The 21,782-nt window shown below is 58.4% G+C and overlaps 1 protein-coding gene across 1 annotated transcript; it reads right to left on the bottom strand.

Moving 5' to 3' along the window:
• Positions 1-1,443: 1,443 nt before the first annotated feature.
• Positions 1,444-17,446, bottom strand: PPP1R9B (protein phosphatase 1 regulatory subunit 9B). The gene is made up of 10 exons (XM_059046566.2): positions 15,975-17,446; positions 11,988-12,120; positions 10,552-10,672; positions 8,533-8,637; positions 7,360-7,495; positions 6,619-6,771; positions 6,455-6,508; positions 3,697-3,926; positions 3,273-3,369; positions 1,444-3,072 (listed from the first exon to the last, which is right to left on the bottom strand). The coding sequence occupies exons 1-10, from the start codon at positions 17,346-17,348 to the stop codon at positions 3,019-3,021; spliced, it is 2,457 nt and encodes an 818-aa protein (XP_058902549.1). The 5' UTR covers positions 17,349-17,446; the 3' UTR covers positions 1,444-3,018.
• Positions 17,447-21,782: the final 4,336 nt, after the last annotated feature.

Here is a 21,782-nt window from a genome sequence, read left to right as displayed (position 1 = left end):
ACTTCACTCCTTGGGACTTTTTAAAAATTAATTAATTTTTGGCCACATTGGGTCTTTGTTGCTGCGTGCGGGCTTTCTCTAGTTGTGGCAAGTGGGGGCTACTCTTCGTTACAGTGCACGGGTTTCTCATCACGGTGGCTACTCTCGTTGCGGAGCACAGGCTCTAGGCGCGCAGGCATCAGTAGTTGTAACACGCGGGCTTAGTTGCTCCGCAGCATGTGGGAACCTCCTGGACCAGGGCTCGAATCCGTGTGCCCTGCATTGGCAGTCGGATTCTCAACCACTGTGCCACCAGGGAAGTCCTCCTTGGGACTTCTTGGCCAGGTTGCCTGAGCAGGGCCCAAGTCACCTGTAACTCTGGAGATATGACCTGTGACCTTGTGGTTTGGTGGTTTCTGATCCTGGGATTCAGCCACCTGGATTTGTCTTCTCAGCAGTGTTCCAAGGAAGATCCACGTGTAAGAGAAAATGCCTAGAGAGGCATGGCCACCATCTCCAGGTTGCCAGGTGATTCTTAGGTGGGTGGCAGAACTGGACTGGTTACATACGGCCCTGAGGTGTAGAACTAGGGTTTTTGGAATGAAGCTATGGGAAGCCAGAATTTGGCTTGACATGAAGGAGACTGTGTGACAGAGCCACCCAGAGGGAAGTGGCCACCACAGGAGCTGACTGCCACTGGGAGTTCTGGTGGAGGCCACTCATCTCGGGTTTGTCAGGGACCCACCAAGGTGACTTTGAAGGGCCCTAATGTTGGGACTTCCATTCTTTAGGGCAAAGGGGACTGTGAGAATCCTCTTGGTGGCCGGGCCACTGAACACAAGTGTCTTGTACGTTTTTCTCACACACAGCACACAGCTCCCAGAGCGAGGAGAGGCCCTGCTGCCCCCTGCTCTCATCTCTGCCTGGGATTTCACTAAAGTTTGTCCCTGGAACCCTGGCATCTGGACTCCCAGACCCATTGGTATTAGAACTGGTGAGTTAGCAACCAAACCTGCTGGCACAGAGCAGAGGTCTAGGACGACTTAAGGCCTCTCTGGCTACTGCCAGAGGGAGTCTCTAAAACCCTGGGGACAAAATTGCTCTGACATATCATCTCCCACCCCCAGCTGCACCTCCAGAAAACTAGGGGCTGGGTATCCCCATCAGGTTAGACTTCTCAGGGGAGGGACTCAGGGTTCACCTTACTATATCTAACCCATCCTTTGAATTCCATCAGAGACCTTGAAAAAGAGGAAAGCGATGAGCCTAAGGAAAGCTCTAGAAACCCCAGCCCTGCCCCGAAGGGATGGGGTGGGGGGATGGCAGACGGAGTTTGCGGGAACAAGGGTTCTCAGTATAAAGATCCTCGGGGTCAGAGGTAGCACTAGCAGGAGACCACTGGGCTCAGACTGGCATCTCTGCCCCCCACCCCCTCCTGTGAATCAAGAAACCAGGCAGCAAGGCTCTGGGGGCTGCTTTTATGGGGACGACCTGACAGAGGGCATGGTCCGTACAAAACCGGGAACAATACATACATATATATATTATATACAGAGACGCAGTCCTGTGGAAGGCGGGACAGAGGTGGCCCCGCAGGAGAAACCAGAAGCACCCCCCACGGCCCCGCCCACCCAGCCCCGCCCCCTCCATCTGCTGAGGCCGAGGAGGTGAAGTGCATGGGCCCAGGCACTGAGACAGCCAGCTCCTTCGGGGGTAGGCGCACGTCTGGGGGCAGGAAGTGGGTGCTGAGAAATACTGATCGATGGCATGGTCTATTTACAGGGGACGAGGAAAAGCCAAAATGGATGGTACAAGGGTTGTTTTTTAAAAAAAGAACAAAATCCCAGGCTGAGGCAAGGGCATGAGGAGGAGGCAAAATGAGAGATGTAATCTGAAAGGGGAGGGGACCTGGGGTGGGGGGGGGGTCTCACCTCCCTTGGTCCAAGCCCCAATTTGGGGTTAAAGTGGGGAAACGGAGTCGATTTCACTTAGAAAGCAGGCTGCCAGCAGGGCAGCCCTGGTCTCCAAAAAGATGAAAAGTAGTAAAATTTTGCCCTCCAGTCAAAACATCGGAAAACTGTGGGTGTGGGTGGGGTTAGGCTGAAATCTCTGCAATGTTAGTACAAGGCTTCCAGGTGTGGCCCTGCGTAGGGCAGGACAGGGCCTGGCTCTCCAGTGACAAATGTTCCCCTTGCCTAAAACCAGGCCCCCTAAGCTGACCTCCTCTCCTCCCTCTCATTCCCAGGGTTGGCCAGGAAACCTGGTCCCCAAAGAGGCCGCAGAACAGTTCCAGGAAGAGGTTATGGCTATTTGGCACCTGGGGGAGGAGAGGCACAAAGAGAAATTGAGGGCTGCTGCCCCAAGAAAAGGGGGAGCTGGACATCAGGTGTCCTGGACTCTCCCCTTTTCACGAAGGATACATGAGAAATCAGTGCAGGGCCAGGCCCAGCCTCCAGGCTCTGGGTAGACTCTACCCCTCCTGGGAGGGCAGACAGGGATGGGAGGAGAGGTGTAGAGGCAACCCCTCCCAGCAGGAGGGTCAGAATGCAACAGAACAGCACAATGACAGGGGAGCGGGGAAGGGTCAAGAAGGTAGACTCTCAAGTCAAGAGGCCCAGGGGCCACATAGGAGCCCCGTGAGCAGGGAGCAGCCTCCAGGTGGTGAGATGCTGGGAGAGCCCCCAGCCCCTTTCCAGTCCAGAGACAAAGGCTGGAGGTTGTAAAGTCTGGCAGTTTGGTCTGCAGGTCCTCGTGTCCATCCACCACCCAGGCCAGCCCTTGGCATCCCATGGCCTCTGTGCCTCAGCCCCAAAGGCTAGAAGGAGGCCATCCTTCCAGCCACCTGTCTGCCTGGGCCACCTTAAGGGGGCCTGTAATATGGGCCCTCTGGTCCCTGAAGCTGGGGGAGGTGGGGTGGAGGGGTGGGGGAGTCGGGGCACCTGTCCCCAGGCTGGTAGGGGGCGGGGTGAAGTATTGAGGACAGGGGAGGGAGGACAATGGGAGGGGATTAATTATTGTCCAGTCAAGGAATGATTCCTGTTAAGTAGAATTGGAATTCCTCAGTGTTTGCAAGTTTCCTTCCAGTTCCGAGATCTGAAAAACAAAGGGGAGAGGGAGTCAGGCCTGGGCACTGGGCATGGTCCCTGCCCTTTGAGCCCCCCTGAAGGAGACATGACCCTGAGCTCCCAGCCAGCAGCATGACTCCTCTCTCTCCCTCCAGGATCCACAGGGTGGGTGCCAGAGGGGGGCTGACCTGCTGCTCCTGCCTGCCCCTAGGGCACCCCTGGGCCTACCTTGTCCAGGAGCTTGTCCATCTCTTCCTTCCTTGCCAGCTCTGACTCCTCTAGAACCCGGCGCTGTGCCGTCTCCTTTTTCAGGAACTCAATCTCCCTGGGTACCAGTGGGAGACAGACAGTGGGTAAGGGGTCTGGTCTAGCTTCCATCCAGAGAGTCTCAGGGTCCTCAGCCCCGTCCTTGGCTCCACCTGGGCAGCTTCTGCCTGCTCCTTGGGTCGGAAGGTCCCAGTTCCTCCCAAAGCCTCTGGGGCCTGGCTCGTTGGCTCTGGTGCCCAGTCATTACAAACCCAGGCATCCCCACCACAGGGCCCTCCAACTTCTGTGCTCCTTGCCTCCCTACTTGGCTGGGGTGGGGAGGGAGCACCACCACAGGCCTCTCAGTCCTCCCTAGGCCCGGGAATCCCAGCCCCCAGCCACGTACTTCTGCTGGTAGTCCTTGATGAGGCGCTTAGCCTTGCTGTACTTGCGCTCCAGGGCCTGGTACTGGGCCTGGGTCTCCCGCAGGTGCTCGTCCACAGCCTGGCACAAGCTCTGGGCCTCGCCCCAGTAGCCCTCCAGTTTTTCCATGCGCTCCTTGTTCTCCTCCACACTCTGCTCCAGCTGGGCCTTCTCCAGCCGCCACCTGCCCTTCTCCTGCTCCAGGCTCTGCAGCTGAGAGGAAGAAACAGCCCTGGGTTGGTGGGGGCCAGAGTCTTTGGATGATTCCTGCAGATATGGAGCCCACTGCCCCCCAACTACTGACTCTCCTTGGCTGAGCCTGAAAACCGAAAGCTGGAGAGGGAGGAGGTGGGACCACAACCTCAGCCTTCCCAGCCAGGGGCCCTGACACGTGCCACACTCCTAGAAGGCTGGAGGCCCAAGGTCGTCGCTGATTAGCTCGGTGACTTGGGGTAAGGCCACTTCTGTCTTAAGCCTTAGTCCTCCCATCTGTAAAGCAGGAGTGATTCCTTCCTTGCCAAGCTCACAGAGGCTGCAGTGAGATGGCAGAGGTAAAGGAACAGGGCAGGTGAGGGTCACCATTGCTTTCTATCCCCTCTCTGCAGTCCTGGCTTCTGTGGCTTCCTAAAAAATCCTGGCTCCTCTCCCAGCTCCCTGGCCACCCCAGTGCAGACCTCCCAGCGCCCACAGCCCAGTCCTGGGGACTCTGTTCTCTCTCTACTCACCTCCTTCACCACCTCTGTGTACTGAGCCCCGCATCTCCAGCCCAAATTCACTCCCAGCTCCTCAGAGGCACCCTGCCCCCACCCACACAAGCCTATTCCTCCTTTTCTGACTAGCCCACCTCCATCCAAAGGTGCCATCATCTCACTGCCACCCCAGCGCTCAGCTTCAAGCCCCACTGCCTGCCCCTCAAACCTCGTTGGCTGCAAACACCCCTTGCCCTCTGTGTCCCAGCCACACGGGCCTTCCTGCACATCCTTAGACCTGCCACATTCCCTCTTGCTGCAGGGCCTTTGCCTCGCCGTTCCCTGTGCCTGGAATGCCCACACCTGCCCTCCCACTGCCTCGTCATTCCCCACTAGCTCACCCTTAGGCCCTCTGCTTAGTGCATCACTTCCCAAGAAGTCTCCCGTGATTCCCCTCTGACAGCACAGCCCACACACAGCCCGGCTGCATCAGGCTCTGCCAGCTCTAGGAGCTCAGCGACCCCGTCCTCTCCTCTAGAGCCCGTGTCAGCTTCCATGATACCAGTGTCGGTGCACAGACTCTAAGCCGCACAAGGGCCAGGATCAAATCTGCTTTTGCCCATCACAGGTACTAGATGGTGCTGAGCACTTAGAAGGCACCCAGTAGTTCCTCCCCTTCATGCTCTGCATCTAACCAGGAACATGGCCTGTCACCTCACCCTAGAAAATAATACGCAAATCCACCCTTCCTATCCATTCCCTCTGCCTGTGCCCTGGGCAGCCCTGCTCATCCCTGCCAGGACATCACCCAGGCTTCTAACTGGCTCGCCAGCCTTCAAGTCCTGCTCACCCTCATGCCTCCCACTTTGTCGGCAGTGACCTTCCCCCTCATGGCCAAAGAATCAAGGCTGGAGCCCTTAGCGGGGTGTCAGAACACTGCAAGCGTAGCCCACCCTGGCAGTCCAGCTGTCTCCCACTTCTCCCCAACAGGAACAGCTGCCACAGCCTGTGGGCCTCCTTCCAAAGCCAGCCTCCAAGCTCACGCTGGTCTCCCTGCCAGGAATGCCCTTCCTCTGCCTCGGTCGTCTAAACCCTGCCCTCCACCTGGGGCTCAGCCTCAAACTCTCCTCTCTCCAGGTGTGCTGGTCTAAGCCCACATATGGAAGTGCACGTGTGTACCTGGGTGCACCACGTCTGCACAGTCCCTATGTGCCCCTGCCTCTCTCTGCCACACTGGAAGCCCCAAGGGAACTGGGACTCCTAATGCCCAGGCCCAGCAGGGACCCAGTACAGACTGTGTATCAGAAGTCTGCGTATCTATGCCTGTGAGGGTGTTGGCACCCAGTGTGCTTGTGTGGGTGTCTGTACATAGCACATATGTGTGTTTGTAGATGTCACGTGTGTGCACCATCTGGCAGCATCAGCATCTCTGTGAGAATGCGCACGTCCTGTGACACTCTTCTTGTGTCTCACAGCGGATGGACACAGCAGACACAGAGATATTGCCATGTGAAGCATGGGTCCATTGTCCCCGTGTTATGTCTGAGCAGAGTGGGTGTCTCAGTGTCTGGGTGAGTCTGTGGGTACCATGTGCCTGGGTTCGGGGCTGGTGCACGGTTCTCTGGATGGTTTACGTTTACCGCTGGGGTTGTATGTAGAGGACATGTGCGGGACTGTGTGAACGTGAAGACATCCACGTTCAGCTGTTAGAGTGCTGACGGCTAATAGCGCAACTTTTAATTGAGCACCTATTATGTGTCAGACACTGTACTAAGGACTTTACGCGTATTACTCTATTTTATCCTCACAGTGGTCCTACGGTGTTGGCACTGTTATCAACCCATTTTACAGGTGAGGAGAATGAGACCCAGAGCAGCAAGTGAGTGGTGGAGAGATGGGTCCAGAGCTTGCGCTCTTAACACTACCCTCCCTCACCTCAGAGTGGCTGGTTCTGCACGCACCTGTGGGTGGGGGGCAAGGGCCGGCGTGTGCAGTGTGAGGGTGGAGGGGTCGTTCCCCCAGCACCCCGCCCCCACTCCCCGCCGCTCTTACCTTTCTTTTCAGCTGCTGGATCTCTGCCTCAGTCACAGCATGCTTGATCTGGAGCTGTGGGGGCAGGGGCGCAGACACTCAGGTCGGGCTGGGGTAGGCAGTACTGCAGGGCTGCATACCAGCCTGCCCTTGCCTTTCACCAGCCCAGGGACCCCTCTGCCCACCTCCTTGAACTTGTGCACCAGCTTCTCAGGCTCCATGTCCACAGGGGACAAGGCATCCTCATTCTCTGCCAGCTCGAACACCTCGATGGCCATCTCTCCACCCGGAAATGTGGGGCTCAGCTCCTCATCCTCGTCAGTGGCATATTCTCCTGTCTGCGAAGGGAGACAGGCAGCTGTGCACCCTGCCCACCACAACCTCCCTCAGCCCTGAGGACTGGGGCCTAGGCCAGCAGCAATCTGCCCATGTCAGACTGGGGGCCACCCAGGGGTGTGGTTCACGCCGCCCTCATCAGACTGGGGGCCACCCAGGGGCATGGTTTGTGTCTACCCCCAACAGCCTGGAGAGTCCCCAGAAGACAGGGGTAATTCCCCTGTAAGACTGAGAGCCCTGAAGAAACAGCCTCTGCTTTCCCCCTCACACAGTGGGTCGCCTGAGGTCTGGAACTGTCTCCTTCCTCAGACTAGGTCCCCTCAGAATGGGGGCTCTTAGAGGGAACTACGTTTTTCTTGTAGGACCAGGAAGGCTTTCTGAAGACAGAGGGTGTGACTCTTCCATCAGACTAGAGGTTCTTTAAGGGAAAGGTCTGCATCGCCTCCCTCAGATTGGGGGCTCCCCCAGGATAGGAGCGTTGCTCTGGGGTTCTTCACAAGGCCTGGAAAGTGGCAGAGGCAGAGGACGGCTATAATACTCCATCAAGCCACCAGGGGGCAATGACGCTGCCAGCCAGGCGGAGTCCCTACCTCCTCGTCATCCTCCCCGTACTGGGCGTATCTCTGCTCCATCATCTCCCGCTGCCATCGCTCCTGTTCCAGGGTCTGCTGAATTAGCTGGGCCACCTCACTCTGCTCACCCGGCCGCTCCCGGCCAATCATAAATCTGCAGAGGCACCAGCATCGTTCCCTTTGTCTCTGTCCTTGGCTGGAAGATGCCACCATCCTCCCCACTGGTATTCCCCTCTCCACATCCAGATGCTCCCAGGGAGGTGAAATGAAAGAACTGAGTCCCGAGACTGCAGAGTGTTAATAATGAATGGGGGAGCAGGGGGCCCTTATTGGGTTTCCTTCCCAGGAGAAGCAGAGGCCCACTAGCGCTTCTGGCCAGTTTGTGGGGAGGGGAGATGTCAGCCAAACTTCAGGCTAGGCTGCAGGGGACAGGAGTTCGGGAGGTGCCAGCGTAGGAGCTCTTCCCCCACCACATGGGAGAAAACGAGGCAGGGGATTGGCGAAGCTGACCCTGGGGCTGTAGACGGGTGTCTGGTGTGCACTCCAAGGCCCTGAGCTTCAGGAAGGGGCGGGATGATGGCAACTAGAGATTAGGATGGAGAGGAAATAGTGGAACTTCCAGGCACCAGCCCCTCCTCTCCGTGGCCACCCACATCCTGTTTCTCTACCACCCTTTCCTGGGGGCAGTGCCCCTCTTGGAGGGGGCAGGGAGCAGTCCTTGAATGTTATGCCAGAGAGGAACATAGGGAGCTTCTAACCCAACCCCTTTAATTGACAGACCCAGGGAAGAGAGTCTTCACAGGAATCACCAGGCTAGAGGGGAGGGAGGGATAAACTGCAATTTGGATGGCATTCTCCTTGCATGTCTTGGATCTTCAATGAATGAGTCAGGACAGGCAGGGAGAAAGGAGAATAAGCCCAAGAGGCCAGTTTGGAGGCATGGTGGACAACGGGCCTTGAAGCCTGCGTGCTGGTGGCTAGCAGCAGTCAGGGGCCAGAGATGTGAAGGCAGACAGGGCAGGGGATATGCACACAGCAGTTCCTTCTGGCAGGGAGGTGGTGAAAGCTTCTCTGTAAGTTGGGCCACCCAGAGTCTTAACTAGGCGTGGGCAGCTGGGCAAAGTGGCCAGATGAGGGATGAGCCTCTTGTCTGCTCCTGTTGCCCACTGCCCCCACCCTCCCGGGCCTCACCGCACACGGCCCTTGGTGTTCCGGAGCACGGAGGCTGCAAAGCTCTGGGTCACTCCCACCAGACTTGTTCCATCCACTTCCACCAGGAGATCATTCACCTGGATCCTAAGGGAGGTGACATTGGTTAGGAGGGGGGGTCACGAGGCGAACTGTGGAGCTGGGGTAGACATGGCCCCCCTCCCATCAGCACCTGGAGGCTCAGTCCCCACAGGGACCTGGTACTTTGTCTATCTGCGTAAGATGCATGAGGCCAGAGGACCAGGTATCAGCCAGGCCCATGGGCAGTGAGACCCAGGCAAGCACACCAGACACAGGCATCCAGGACCAGGAATGGTGGCAAGCACACTTGCCATGACAATCACAAGCTATTTCCCCTCCTCCACCACACTCGGCAGACCAGTGTGACATCCACAGAGCTCATCGCGGCCACGCACACCAGCAAGGGCCTGCAGCACACACGTAACACACAGCCCTCTTATACATCCACTTCCATGCAGACCTGAGCCCGCAGATTTCCTCCAAATGCCTGAGACCTGTGTTCACACAGTCCCACAGGGTCACCCCCTGCCCCCATACAGGTGCACAGTCCCCAACACGCTCCAGCTGTGGTGCTGGAAGCCCTTGTTCTCCACACAAGGAGAGAGATGGGGGTGGTCCAGACTGGCCGCCGAGGGGGATGAAAGCGTGGGAGGGACCCTCAGCCACCTCCTTCCTCCACTCCCACCTCCCCCCGGAGTGCCAGGCCTCCTCGCAGGGCTCCCACACAGAAATGGAGGAGACAGCCTACTGTGAACAGCTCACACCAACACGCCCCCTGTGGGGACACTCTCACATGCACACACACTCCCCACCCGGCCAACAAGAGACCATGGGAAAGGCTCTGGAAAGTTCAAACGAGGGGGTAAGTGAAAGAGCAGGGATGGCCTTCCTTCCTTTTCTCTGACCCCCCCAACCCCAGCCCGCCATGCCACCTGGGCTGCAGCAGACAGAAGCTCCCTGAATGAGGCAACCCCACCTCCAGCATCATGACCCCAGTCCTCACATGGACACCCACTCACCTCTGTCACGTGGAGGAGTCTGTGCTTAGAGGTACCACAAGGTACCCCTGATATCAACCTTTAATTTACAATAACCCAGGGGTGCCCTACAGCTGTTCCCACTCCCCCTCTGCAATCCACACACAGTAGGGAGGCTCCAGAGGGGTCACTGGGCTGCCCGTAACTCCAGGGGGTCTTCCTGAGCCCTCTGACCCACAGAACTCACACCCTCCAGCCTCAGAGGCCAAACATAGGCACACAGGCAAGAAGCAGCCTCCTCCCTGGCATGCCCCCACTGGCTCTTCCAACCTCACCACACACCTGACCCCTTATGGTCTCTAGCTCCAGCCATACCTGCCTGCTTCGGGTGCCCTGCCTGGAATGCCTTGCATGCCCCACTCCCTCAGCCTAGCTAACTCTTGCTCATGCTTTGGGTCTCAACTCCAACATCACTTCCTCCAGGAAGACTTCCCTGATACCCACAGAGGTCAAGCCCTCCAGTTTTAGGCTTTAGTGGCACCCTGTATTTTTCTGTTTCACCATTTTCTGTGTATCCACTCTTCATCCATATACCTCACTACACTACATGCTTCCTGAGGGCAAGGCCTCAACACTGACTCCCCAGCGCCTGGCACCAGCCCTACAACAGTGTCAGAGGCTCAGTGTTTGCTAAACAAAAAAAAAAAAGCTCATAGGTACCCGACTAGGACAGAGCCTCCACACCCACACTCTCCTCACCATGGCCCAACACACACTCAAAACCAGGACACACAACACCTACACGCAGCCTCCTAGCGTGCAAGTGCCATGAGGGCGAGCGCTCCGTCTGTTCTGTTCACTGTACCCCCAGGGCCTGGACCAGCACCCGGCACAGTAGTGCTCCACGAACATCTGAGCCCCACACAGGTAGTGGCCTGCCCCCCCGCCCCGCCCAGTGGCCCGCCCCATAGGTGATGGCTGCTCAGGGAAGGGGAGGCGGTACCTGCCGTCCCGATGGGCCGCACCGCCTTCAGTCACAGTCTTAACAAAGATGCCCAGCTTCTCCAGGCCCATGTCTGCCCCGGCCCCCATGCCAATGATGCTGATGCCCAGGCCCTCGGAATCTGTGAAGCAGAGGGTGATGAGAAGCAGGTAGGGGGGTGGGGTGAGGAGCTCCAGCCTGGGGCTTGCAGGGGACAGAGTGAGAGACACCCCATCCCCTACCCTCACACTGAGGTATGGCCTCACCTCAAGAAGCAGTCTCCATGTGGGGAGGTCCCACACCTGGGGAAGGGACATGGTTCTGTCCACCTCTTCTCTGCCAAGCCAACTAGGATGCTCTCGGGTCACTGCCTGCCCTCTGCCCCATCCAAAGAACAGACGGGCAGCAGGGCGTGCTGAGGAGCACTATCTGTATGCAGACGCAGGTGTGTGGTGGCCACAGACCAGTGAGGGAGCCAAGATGGGGATGATCTTCCCCCTGCCTAAGCAGTCTCACCCCTGCTCACAGCCTTTATAATTCAAGACCTCTGGCTTTTGTCTCCCCCTAGACCCACTCCTCTCTCCATAGCTGCCCCCGCCTGTCTAACGGGCTTCTGACATCCAACTCATGATCTTCCCCCACAAACAGGCTTTTCCTGTCTGCCACTCCTTCGTGGGGCCTGGGAGCCACCTGCATTCCTCCCACCCCCTCGTAGCCTCTGTGGAAGCCAAGTAACCACCGAATCTTGCCGATCCCACCTTCCAAGAATCTCTCAAGTATATCCACTTCCTGCATGGCCATCATCTTGTCCACACCACAGTGGCCCCTCTCCATCCACTTATAACCCTTCACCCCACAGCACAGCCTGGTGTGGTCTCTCTAGAATACCTTTCCCAAGTCTTGCAAGACTTCCGGTCCATCTTAGAAAAAACTGGTCTACAAGGCCTTGTTTGCACATCCTTCTTCCCCCACCCTCTGAATCCACCAGGTCTGCCTGGTGGATTCACACGCTCCCCTGATCTCCTCTTCAGAGCTCAACTCAAGCATCACTTCCTTGGGGATCCCCCCAAGTCTGGTCAGGTTTCCTGTTAAATGCTGTTATAGCGGCCCCTCCCTTCTTTGCCCGGACCCCTCACTGTACATAAGAACATAGTTAGATGTGACCATTCCACCCACGCCTGCCCCCCACCTCCACCGTCACTCTCCCATCAAGGCTTGGCCCACACAGCCCAGGACCCAGCCCACAGTGCTCCCGGGGGGCCTGATGACTTCAGGAGCACACAGTGCAGCATGACAGGGGTGGTGGTGGTAGGAGCTTGGGCTGGGCTGAGTCTGTGGGGCTGTGGGGCACTGACAGAGGCCCAGTTAGAGGTAGAAGCCGAACATCTCTGTGGAAGTGCCTAAGGGTCCAGGGCGGAAGCTGGCACAAGGGAGGAGGCCCAGGAGGCCTGGCTCACCCTTCTCCAGCTCCACAGGGAACAGCTCCAACCTCTCTACCCGCTTCTCCAGCTCGTACTCAGCAGAGGCTGCCATGGGATCCACGTCCTCGTTGCGACGATCATAGTCCTCGTTGGAGTAGGTGCTGAACACCTGGGGAGGAAGCCGCCTGTCAGAGGAGCCCACAGGAACGCCAGCGCTAAACTGGTGAGAGGAGGCCCAAAGGGCAGGCTGCGCCACCCACCGCGTTCCCCCCTGCCACAGGCCTCTCCCATCCCCAGACCTCTCCCCCGAGATGAGGCCTCCCCCAGCCCACAATGACCCCTGCTCAGAGTGGGGGCCCTTCTAGTTCTGGAACTGTGGGGCAAGAGAGAAAGGGACACAGCCTTGCCCCATCCACACCATTACTCCCCTGCAGCTCTGACCACATGAGCGTGGCCAACTGGAGTAGGAAAGGAAGGTCAATGCCGGAGAAACGGTCACACTCAGGAACCCAGGTCCCCAGGTCACAGAGAGATCGACAGACAGCCCCTGTCCCAGACAGAGGCGAGGATGGACATGGATGCAGACGGCAGGAGAGAGGACAGAACAGGTTGAGTAGAGAGGGGAAGAGGAGAAAGAGTGAAGGAGATGCTGGAGGATGTCAGATTTGGGAGGGGGCAGGAGTGGAGACGCAGGGAGGGGGAAGGGAGGAGAGAGAGGGGTAGAAAGGGGCAGAGGGGCACCCAGGACCCAGCTGACCTGAACCTGAAGTGGAGGCCAGGGTGGAGGAGGGAGGCAGGAAGGACCACCTCTACCCCCATGGAGAAAGGGCAGGCCAGAGGAGCCCCTGTGGCCTTGCCTGCACAGCCAGGCCTCAGTCTCCCTCTAGAACCTCAGCTCTCTGAGGTACGCTCCTTATCCCCAGGGCACTAGGAGGCCTGGGCCCAGTGCCCTGCAGAAAGCAAGGAGAGCAGGAAGGTGGCAGCCTCTGACACTGTCCACAGCGAACCCGGCCTTATTGTCCCCTGTGCCCCTCTGCTGTCTCTCAGCAGAAAGGGAAATTCTCCAGCCTGACCCTCCTCCAAAGAACAGAGAAGGTAGGACAAGGGCTCTGCAGGAGTACCTAATTCTGGGCCCAGGCAGGGTGCCCCTGGTGGGAGGTTAATGAGCACCATTTGGGGTACCATGACGTGTTCTTGCTTCACTGCCTGCAGCGACAGGCTGGCACCACTTGGAGCCAAGCGGGGGCGACGAAGGGTGGCAGCAGCTCTATCAGATGGCTGGGCCTGAGGCCTGAGCAGCTGGAGTGGGGCACCGTCTCCCCCAAGGCCCCTGCCAGGGCCCCACTCCTCCAGGAGCAGGCTCCACGGGCACCCAGGCCGGCAGCGGCACTCTTGTGTCCCAGCCTTGGTTTGGTGTCACCCCCCCGAAGCCCCACCACTCCCACAAGGGGGCTCCTAGCTGGAGGAGTCTATGTGGTCACTTAACTCACTGCCCTCAACTTCACAGCATCAGAGAAAGTTGAGCGCAAACCCTTAAAAGCTCCTTGTCGATTGTGCAGTAGTTGGACTGCCCCCGACATCTGGCCAGCAGCCCCAATCTCCTGGGAGGGACGGGCTACCTTATCCACACATAGTGCAAGATGCCAGGTCCGCTGCCCAAGGTCATGGGGGTTAGCCTGTGACAGGGCGGGATGAGACTGGCAGGTGGGTCACTGAGACTTTGTCCCCTTTGCACATATGCCCCAGGCCCCGGGACAGGGGCTGGTGTGTGCCTAGACCCGGCAAACTGGCTTTGGTCCCCTTTTGTATCTGAGTGCCTTTGACCCTCACCCTCTACTCCAGCAGAGATGGTCCCTTCATCCCTCAGTCTATGTGGTGGCCTGGGTCAACAAACCCCACCCACCCACATTGTGTAAGCACATGCAATGTCACACACACACACAGTGACCTCCATAACACCCTCAAAGCCTGTCCTGGGCTTTGCCCTCCCCTCTTTTCTCAGCCTATCAAATCCTGCCCCCTGCAGGAAACCCAGGCCTCAGGCTCAGAGGTCCCAGACCACCACTCACCACTGCCCACCACCATATGCCCAGCCTATCTCAGGGCCCTGGACCCAGTCCCCCCTCTCCAGGTGACAATCTGAAATTGAGCTATCTGTCCTCAGCAGAAGCCTCCATAAAGGCAACAATTGGGTCATCCAAGGGGCACAAGACCTGGACTTAGTATCAATGCAGGGGGCGCGGCAAAGAGAGGGAGAAACTGGGTGGGGGGAGGAGGAAATTCCCAGTAAGGTCAAAAGTCAGACACACAAAGGCGGCACCACACACCACAGGCGAGCAACAGTCACCAGGGAGTCAGAGAGCACTGTTCCAAATCATGTGCTATTTTTTACCCAAAAATCAGGGTAAGGTGTCAAATATAGACAGTCAGAGGCCCAGGACTGAAAGACCAAACTCCACCTGAGGGGATCAGACAGCTCAGAGAACTACCGGTGGTGGTGGGGGCGGGGAGGTCCTGACCGCCTCAGAGGTCCCCACCTCTGTTCTCAGTGTCCCAAGAAACACCCCATAACCTTCAATTCTCTCCCTCCAGGATGCCAGCACCTTCAGAAGAGGAGAGGGTAGGGGAAAGGGCTTGTGAGGTCACAGCCTGGGGAAAGGGGCTGCCCCAGGCGGGGAGTAGCACTTTTCAGGCCCCCTGTGGTGGAGGTGGGAGAGGAACAGAGGTTCAGATGCTGGGGCAGGTGAGGGGAAACTTGGGCAGCTTCAGTGTCCAGGAGTAGTTATGGAAACTTCAGTCAAACAGATGAGGGTTTGACTGGTGAGGGGTAAAGGCTGGACTTTCCTTGGCCTGGACACCCCCATGAAGCAGACTTGGAGTTGGGCACAGCTGAGCCTGGCGTGGTGAGAAAGAGCCTTTAGGCTGAATGTGCCAGCCGAGAATGGAGGGTAGTAGGAAAGGCTGTGGTAGTAGGAGAGCTGTGGTTCTTAATTCTCCCAGGGATCTCACCATCCACATTCTCCTGAGGATCTCAGGGCACTGGCACAACCCACAAACCAATCACCAATAGTGGGGGTGTGTGTACGCACAGCTGAGTCCCCAAAAAAGAGGCAGCTCCCATCGCTCTTTCAGGGCACCCAGAGAATGAGGCAAGAGCGCTTGAGTCCTGCCAAGGCCAAGAGCAAAAGCAGGAGGCTGCTGCCAGGCACCTGGGGGTTTCCCAGCCTCACCCCCTCCCTTCTTCTCCGTACCCTTCGGAAAGCCTAGCCTCCTCAAAAAACACCGAAAGTGTCTGCTCCCTGTGGAACCCTGTACCCCCATCTTGGGAGCTGGCCCAGCACAGACCCCAGGGAACAGGGCCCGAGTCACATGGCCCCAGCTCAGCTCAACCTCACAGACCTGCTTCCCTCTTTCAGTTCTGTAAAGTTGGGGTGAGGGCTACAGACATTTTGGAGGAAGGGCTGCAGGCCACTGCACCTTCCTTTTGGGAACTTCCCCAGCTCCTCCACCCCCCCCTATGCAGCTCTGGTGCAGGGGGAAAGCAGGGGTGTTTCTAAGCTCCCCAGGCCCCTCCAGCCCAGAGTGGAGTAAGGACCAAAGTGGGGAGGCTCTCCTGAGGTCAGAGATACACAGGCACACACACATGCACAGACACACCTTCCCACCACCCAAGCCCACGCCTCTGGCAGCCTCTGGAGGACGAAGGTCTGGGAAAGGAAGGGAAAGCAGGTGTCCCAGGACCCGCGCAGGGCAGGGCAGGGCAGGGCAGGTAAGCCCCAGGGCTGGGCGGGGCGGCGGGCACAGGAACCTGAGGGCAGGTCAGAGCTGGCCACCACGGCTCAGGCCTAAAAATCTTCCCCCTCTGACAAACAGCTGGAAATCCCCCACGCCCCCCTTAGGGTGGTAACTTCTGGGAAGGGGGCTGGGTGACTCAGCCTGCCAAACCCGGCTGGCTGGCGAGGCGGGGGCGACTGCGTGCACGTGGCAGGGGCGGCGCGGGGGCGGGAAGCGGGGTTCACTTACTTGGATGGGCGCCGTGCTGAAATGTATCTTCCGGCTCGGGGCCGGGTCCTCTTCTTCCGAAAGCCCCGGGATCTCCACGCACCCCGACTCGGGCTCATAGGGGGGCTCACCCTCCTCCTCGTCTTCTTCGTCGTCCTCCTCCAGGGCACTGCCCCCAGAGTCCTCCCCCAGCCCACTGTAGGCGCTCACGTCCACCAAGTCCGCCTCCGAGAAATCCTCCTTCTTGGACTCGTCCACCTCCTCGGGGGCCACGTCCGGGGCCCGGCCATTGCCCACCCCTCTTTCAGGCGCCGCCACGGTCGCCGCCTCCTCCTCAGGGGCCGCCTGGGCCTTCTGCTCCTCGGGCGCGGGGCTGGCGGTGGTTGCCAAGGCGCTGCCATTCTCCAGGGCCGCGTGGACCGTCACCTCCGCCTGGATCACCTCCGCGGGCGCCGCCTCGGCCTCCGACTCCCCGCTCTCCTCCACCTCCACCGGCTTTATCTTGCGCACCTCCCGAGGCTTGGGGGGCGGCCGGGCGGGGGCCACTCGGTGCTGCGGGGGCTGCTGCCCTCCGGGGCCGCGCTCCTTCTCGGCTGGGGCATCCCCCGACGGGGCGGGCGGCGGCGGGGGCGGCTGAAACACCCGGGATCGCTTGCTGACCAGCTTCGAGTTGACCTGGGGCGCCCCGGCGGCCGCGGCCCTGGGCAGCCCCGGCCCGCGGTGGAGGCCGGTCCTCGAGTCGGCCTTCTCAAAGACGGCGCTGAGCTGACTGACCGTCGGCGACACGGCGTCGGCGTCCAGCTTGTCCAGCGCCTCAGTGCTGCCGTTGAAGCGCACCACGACGTCCAGCTTCCGGTCCTGCAGGCCGGCGCGCTCCTGCCTCAGCAGCCGCCGCGCAGCGGCCTCCTTGTCGCCGCCCGCGGCCGCCGGGACGCTCCGTTCGAACAGCTTCCGCGTCTCCTGCAGCCGGGACGGCGGGTGCGGCGGCGGCGCGGGCTGCGCGGAGGGCGCGGGCTTGGAGTCGAAGCGGCTCACGCGCTCCGACACGCTGGTGCCCAGCTTCAGCAGGGCACTATGGTCCACGTTCTCGTTTAGGCTGCTGGCCCGCGGCAGCGACAGGCGCACGCCGCGCTCGGGCGCCCGCAAGGCCTCAGTGGGGCCCGCGCCGCCGCCCGCCTCGCCCGGCGCGCCTGCCGTCGTGCCCATCTGCAGGAACATACTTTTGATGCGGTGGACGTTGGAGCCATATTTCTTGTGGTGGGCCGCCTTGGGTGCCTCGTCTGGCCCGGGCGCGTCGGGCGGCTTCAAAGCCTGGATGCCCGCCTCGTAGGCGCTGCGGTGCGGGGAAGCGCTCCGGAGGGGACCCCCAGGCCCCCGCGGCTCCGTCTTCATCATAGTGGGGGGAGCCGGGTTCTCATCCCCACGCTTCCCGCTCCCCCCTTCCAACAGGCGGCTGGCCAAGTCGGGACCACCGCCCCCTCCCCCAGAGAAAAGGGATCCCGAAAGGCCTTTTTTAGCCTCCCCCCAAAACCAAGCTGCCCAAAACAGTTAGCCTCGCTTTAAAAAAAAAAAAAAAAAAAGGAAAAAAAATCTCCGAGAGCCCTGTGTGGGTCGCCTCCCCCAATCAAGCTGCCAAAGACAGCCAGACCCTCTACCAAAGACCGAGCGGCCTGGAACGGTCGCCCCCACCCAAATTAGAAAAGCGGCGGCCGGGGCCGCTGGTACTGCGAGCCCTGCCCGCGAAGCAGAAGCGGAGGCGCCGGCTCACATCGTCCGAGGCGGTGTCAGCGGGGCTGGTAGCCCCGGCACCCCCAACCCCGGCCGGGGGCCTTGGCTCTTGGGGGGCCCGGCACCAGGGCGCCCATGGCTGCTCGGCCGGCCCGGGCCGCTCCGCTGCTGCACTACCCTCCCTCCCTCCCTCCCCCCCGCGCCCCGAGCCTCGGTCTTTCTCTGGCTCTGCCCGAGCGGCGGCTGCCGGAGACCAAGCGGCTGCCCTTCTCGCAGCCGCCGCTGGGGACTGGCACCTCTGGGTCCTAAAGAGATCGGATTTCCGGGGCCGGAGCCTGTGAGCCCTCCCCTTCCCCTCCACGCGATTGTATTCCCCTCCTCTGCCCGTGCCTCGCCACAGCCTTCCACTGACCCCAGACGCTGGCTTTTCCACTTCAACCCTTCCCTCCCAACCTCTGACTGTGGCTTTTCACAACCCACATAACCGCACTCCCACTAAATATTGGGAGTTGGCAATCCAACCACTGTGGTCTCAGTGTGGCCCTCCTCTACCCGAGGTGTGGAGGGAGAATAGTGAGGAGGGGCAAAGGATCATTTCCTTCAAGGTCCTTGGAGCTCCCTAGTATAGTTCACTTTGAAAATTTAAAAAATTCAGATTGCCCTGGAATCTGCATTTTAACAATTTCCCATAGGGAACATTTTGCACCCTTTAAGGCGTGAAACCTTGGCCCAGTGTTGCTGGCCTTATGGTGGAGGAGGAAGGGGAAGAGAGAAAGGAGATGGTCCTCATCACCCAGGTGGCAGTCCGAAGCTGGCTTTTGCCTTCTGGAATTCTGAAGAGGGTGTCCTGTCACCTGCCTGCCCTGCACCCAGGCTGGAAAAGAAGGGGTGGTATGCCTGTCTTCATGACCTTACTAGAGCACTCCTGCCTCTCAAACAGGAAGAAGGAGTTTTGGAGGAGGAATTCTGGAGGACTGGGGCCAGAGTTTCACCAGTGAGAGCTCTAGCTTGTATCTCTAACCTAAAGGATTCTGGCCACTGTGTGCAAGTGTGTGTAGGGAGGGAGGGGGAAGGATGGCAGTGACCTATACATTCCCTGTCCTGGCAGCTGTTTTGATGCTCCCCCCAACCCCCACATACACAACAAGGGGCCTGGGGTTACTCTCTACCCTTCCCCAGATGCCAGGGCCTGGGAGTGAAGGTCCGCCCCCTAGACCATGACAGATCCAGATGCACAGCTTCACTCCACAGTTCCCAGAAAATGATGAACATTGTGGACCCTAGGACCCAGAGAACAACTCAGGCACAAAGCCTCCCCCCACTCCCAGCTGCTTCCTGCATCTCAGGCCTTCCTGCAGCCTCTGCCTCCTCCCCCGCCCTCTACCCTTCCATCCTCTTCCTCTTCTCCCCAATCTCCCACTACCCGCTGCCCTTGCCTAGAAGGGCTGTCGAAAGGAATCCTCTCACCTCTCCACTGTTGGGATGTGTGTGGGTTTTGTGGGATATAAACTGGTTAGCACGTGCAAAAGAGCGTGGGGGATGGGGTGTGGGAAGCCGCCTGGGAACCCTGAATATTGGGACAGGGAGGGGCCAGGAACCACAGGACTGGATCTTGAGGCTGGCAATCCTGAGGCTAACGGAGAGGGAAGATTTGGGTTCTGAGCAGGAGCTTTGGGACTTGGGTTTCCAAGCTCAAGTCTGGGACTTGAACCACCCCACCCACAGCGCACCCCCCCCCCCCCCCCGCCCCGGCTCAACCTCACTATGGAAGTTGGGTGAGACAGAACTCTCACCTAGTTGGGGGGTTGGGTGGTGTCCTCAGAAGCTCTTGTGTGGATTGGGGGAGGGCCCAGGCCCCTGGGTGTTCCGCACAGAATCTCCCACACCCTTTGGTGAGTCATTGTAACTGGTCCCAGCCCAAGGGGTCTGTGCCCATGCTTCTGGCCAGGTGGGGAAGCCAGCTTCTAAAGGATGGGAGGAGGAGCTGGGAACCAAGTCAGGCCCAGTGGACGCTCCCCACCCCGACCCCCAACAACATCTCCAGCAGCAGCTTGGAGTGGACTAGAATTGGGATGCTTGCGTCCCCCTTGTCCTGAGACTTCCAAGAGTGAAACCTTTGAGATGCAGGACAGTTGGAGCCAGCCCAGAGCTCAGAGGACTGAGGCTAACGAGTGGGATCATTATTTCCTGGGCGACACCCCCTGCCAGTATTCCCGAGGAAGCTTTTATGGAGCAATGAGTGCTTTAGCATCTCACTTCTTCCCTGGGGTCAGGCGCCAGGCCGGCAGGTCTGTGAGAGGAGTAGGGAATGGCTGTTATCTTCTCCACCTGGTCCCTGCCTGCCGAGGCAGTAATCACACCTGCAGGGAGGGTGAGGAGGGCGGTTACTTTGGGGAGGGTTACGCCCAAACTGAAGGGTTTGAACCTAATTTTCATTCTTCAGGCTGTGATCCTCAGATCCTTACTTATCTCCCCAGGGTAATTTAGCCATTCTTTCTCTCTCCTTTTTCCTTTGTGGAGTTGCCTGATGGTCTTTGAATGGAAGTTCCTTCCTTACCTCTGACCTGGAATAGAGTGGTTCCAAAAGCTGGCGCAGGAGCCAGGCTGCCAGAGTTCAAATCCTAGCTCCACCAATTACTAGCTGTGTGACGCTGGACAAATCCCTTAGCCTCTCTGTGCTCTGAAAGGGTAAACTGAGGTGAAAGTGGATGGAACACAGAAAATAGGGTGTGTGCCTTTCCCAGTTCTTGCTAAAAAGCCTGGAGGCTTCTATAGGGAGAGGTAATCTTTATTCTCCAGATAAAGCCCCTCCCTGTTTTCCCACCTACCCTCAAATCTGATGGGGGCCCTCTGAGACTGTTCTTTGAGGCTTGATAGTTTTAAACACCAGGTGTTAACTGCAAAGACAGGTGATGAAGGTGATGAAGGCAGGGAGAAACCTGATTTGCGATAAATCCCAAGCTCTTAGCACCCTGGGCTCACATCCAGGCTGGGTGCCAAGGGTGCCTTCTCTTCCCAGCCCTGGGGCCTTGAGACTCAGCCTCGGAAAGTGGTGTTTAGACTGGCCTAGACCCCACTCTTTGGTCATTTTGTAATGAGCCAGTGGCCCCTGCCCCAATAACTCTCCTTCATCTGTCCTCCTCTGCCAGGGATTTGAGCTAATCCAAGGATGCTGGAAAGGCTTGCCTATGTGTACATGTTTTATATACTGGAGAGCTCAAATCCAGGATGTCAGTGTTGAAGGGCCTTTAGCGGCCCTTGGCTGACCCCTTCCCAGGGGTAATGAGGAAGGCTGAGACTTGAAGTAGGAAGTGACTTACCAGTTTTGGAGGAAAGAGACCAGGGTTCACAAGGTCAGAACTGAGCCCTAGCTCCACCCATTTGCTGAGTGACCTTGGGCTAGTCGTTTCCACTCCCTAAGCCCCAGTTTCTTCAACTTGCTCAAATTTGAATGTCTGAGTGTGTCTCCTAAGCATAGGCGATCCTGGTTGTTCCCAATTCTGGAACAGAGCAGAACATGGGCTTTGCAGCCAGACCATCTTTGTTAGAATCTCCAACCTGCCACTGCCCAGTTAAGGGACTTCAACAAATTTCTTCACGTGTAAAATGGAGATAATAGACCAACCTCATAGTGTTGTGAGAATTAAATACATTTAGAACAGCTCCTGGCACAAAGTAGGAGCTTGGTGTGTTGGCTGTTATTGATTACATGTATATCTGAACATGTATGGGTGTGTGTGCACACGTGTACATGCGTGAGGAGGTATGACTGAAAGTGGGCATCGGTATTTGCATCTCCACGTGTGTCTTCATTGGACTATAGGGCCTCTTGTTTCCTTTTAAGGTCTATTATATGAAATTCTGAAATATATATATTTTGAAATTCTGAAATTCTGCCTGCAGCTCCTCCAAAGCTTTTGGGATCATCCCTGGAGTGAAGGTGACCTTCCTTCTCTACCTCCCAAAGTGTTTTTCATTCCTGCCTCTTAGCGTCTCAAGTCCCCCAGTGCCCCTTGGGCACAGAAAGAGTGCCCCTTGGGGTCCTCCCACAGCTGGGAGACTGGCTTGCCTGGGTCCCCCTGCTCTGCCCCCCTTTCTTTC

The sequence above is a fragment of the Kogia breviceps genome, chromosome 19, assembly GCF_026419965.1.
Source record: "Kogia breviceps isolate mKogBre1 chromosome 19, mKogBre1 haplotype 1, whole genome shotgun sequence".
Classification (NCBI taxonomy): domain Eukaryota; kingdom Metazoa; phylum Chordata; class Mammalia; order Artiodactyla; family Physeteridae; genus Kogia; species Kogia breviceps.
The sequence above is the reverse complement of the archived record's forward strand: the minus strand, read 5'-3'. Positions and strand labels throughout refer to the sequence as shown.

What these genes read in the sequence shown, in the direction of transcription:
- PPP1R9B (XM_059046566.2), bottom strand. Translation starts at nt 17,348, where the DNA reads ATGATGAAGACGGAGCCGCGGGGGCCTGGGGGTCCCCTCCGGAGCGCT. An exon ending in ACGGGGAGGATGACGAGGAG is followed by an intron (nt 6,772 to 7,359) that starts GTAGGGACTCCG and finishes CTCCCTTCGCAG; the next exon opens with ACAGGAGAATATGCCACTGA. An exon ending in TGGACAAGCTCCTGGACAAG is followed by an intron (nt 3,073 to 3,272) that starts GTAGGCCCAGGG and finishes TTTGTTTTTCAG; the next exon opens with ATCTCGGAACTGGAAGGAAA.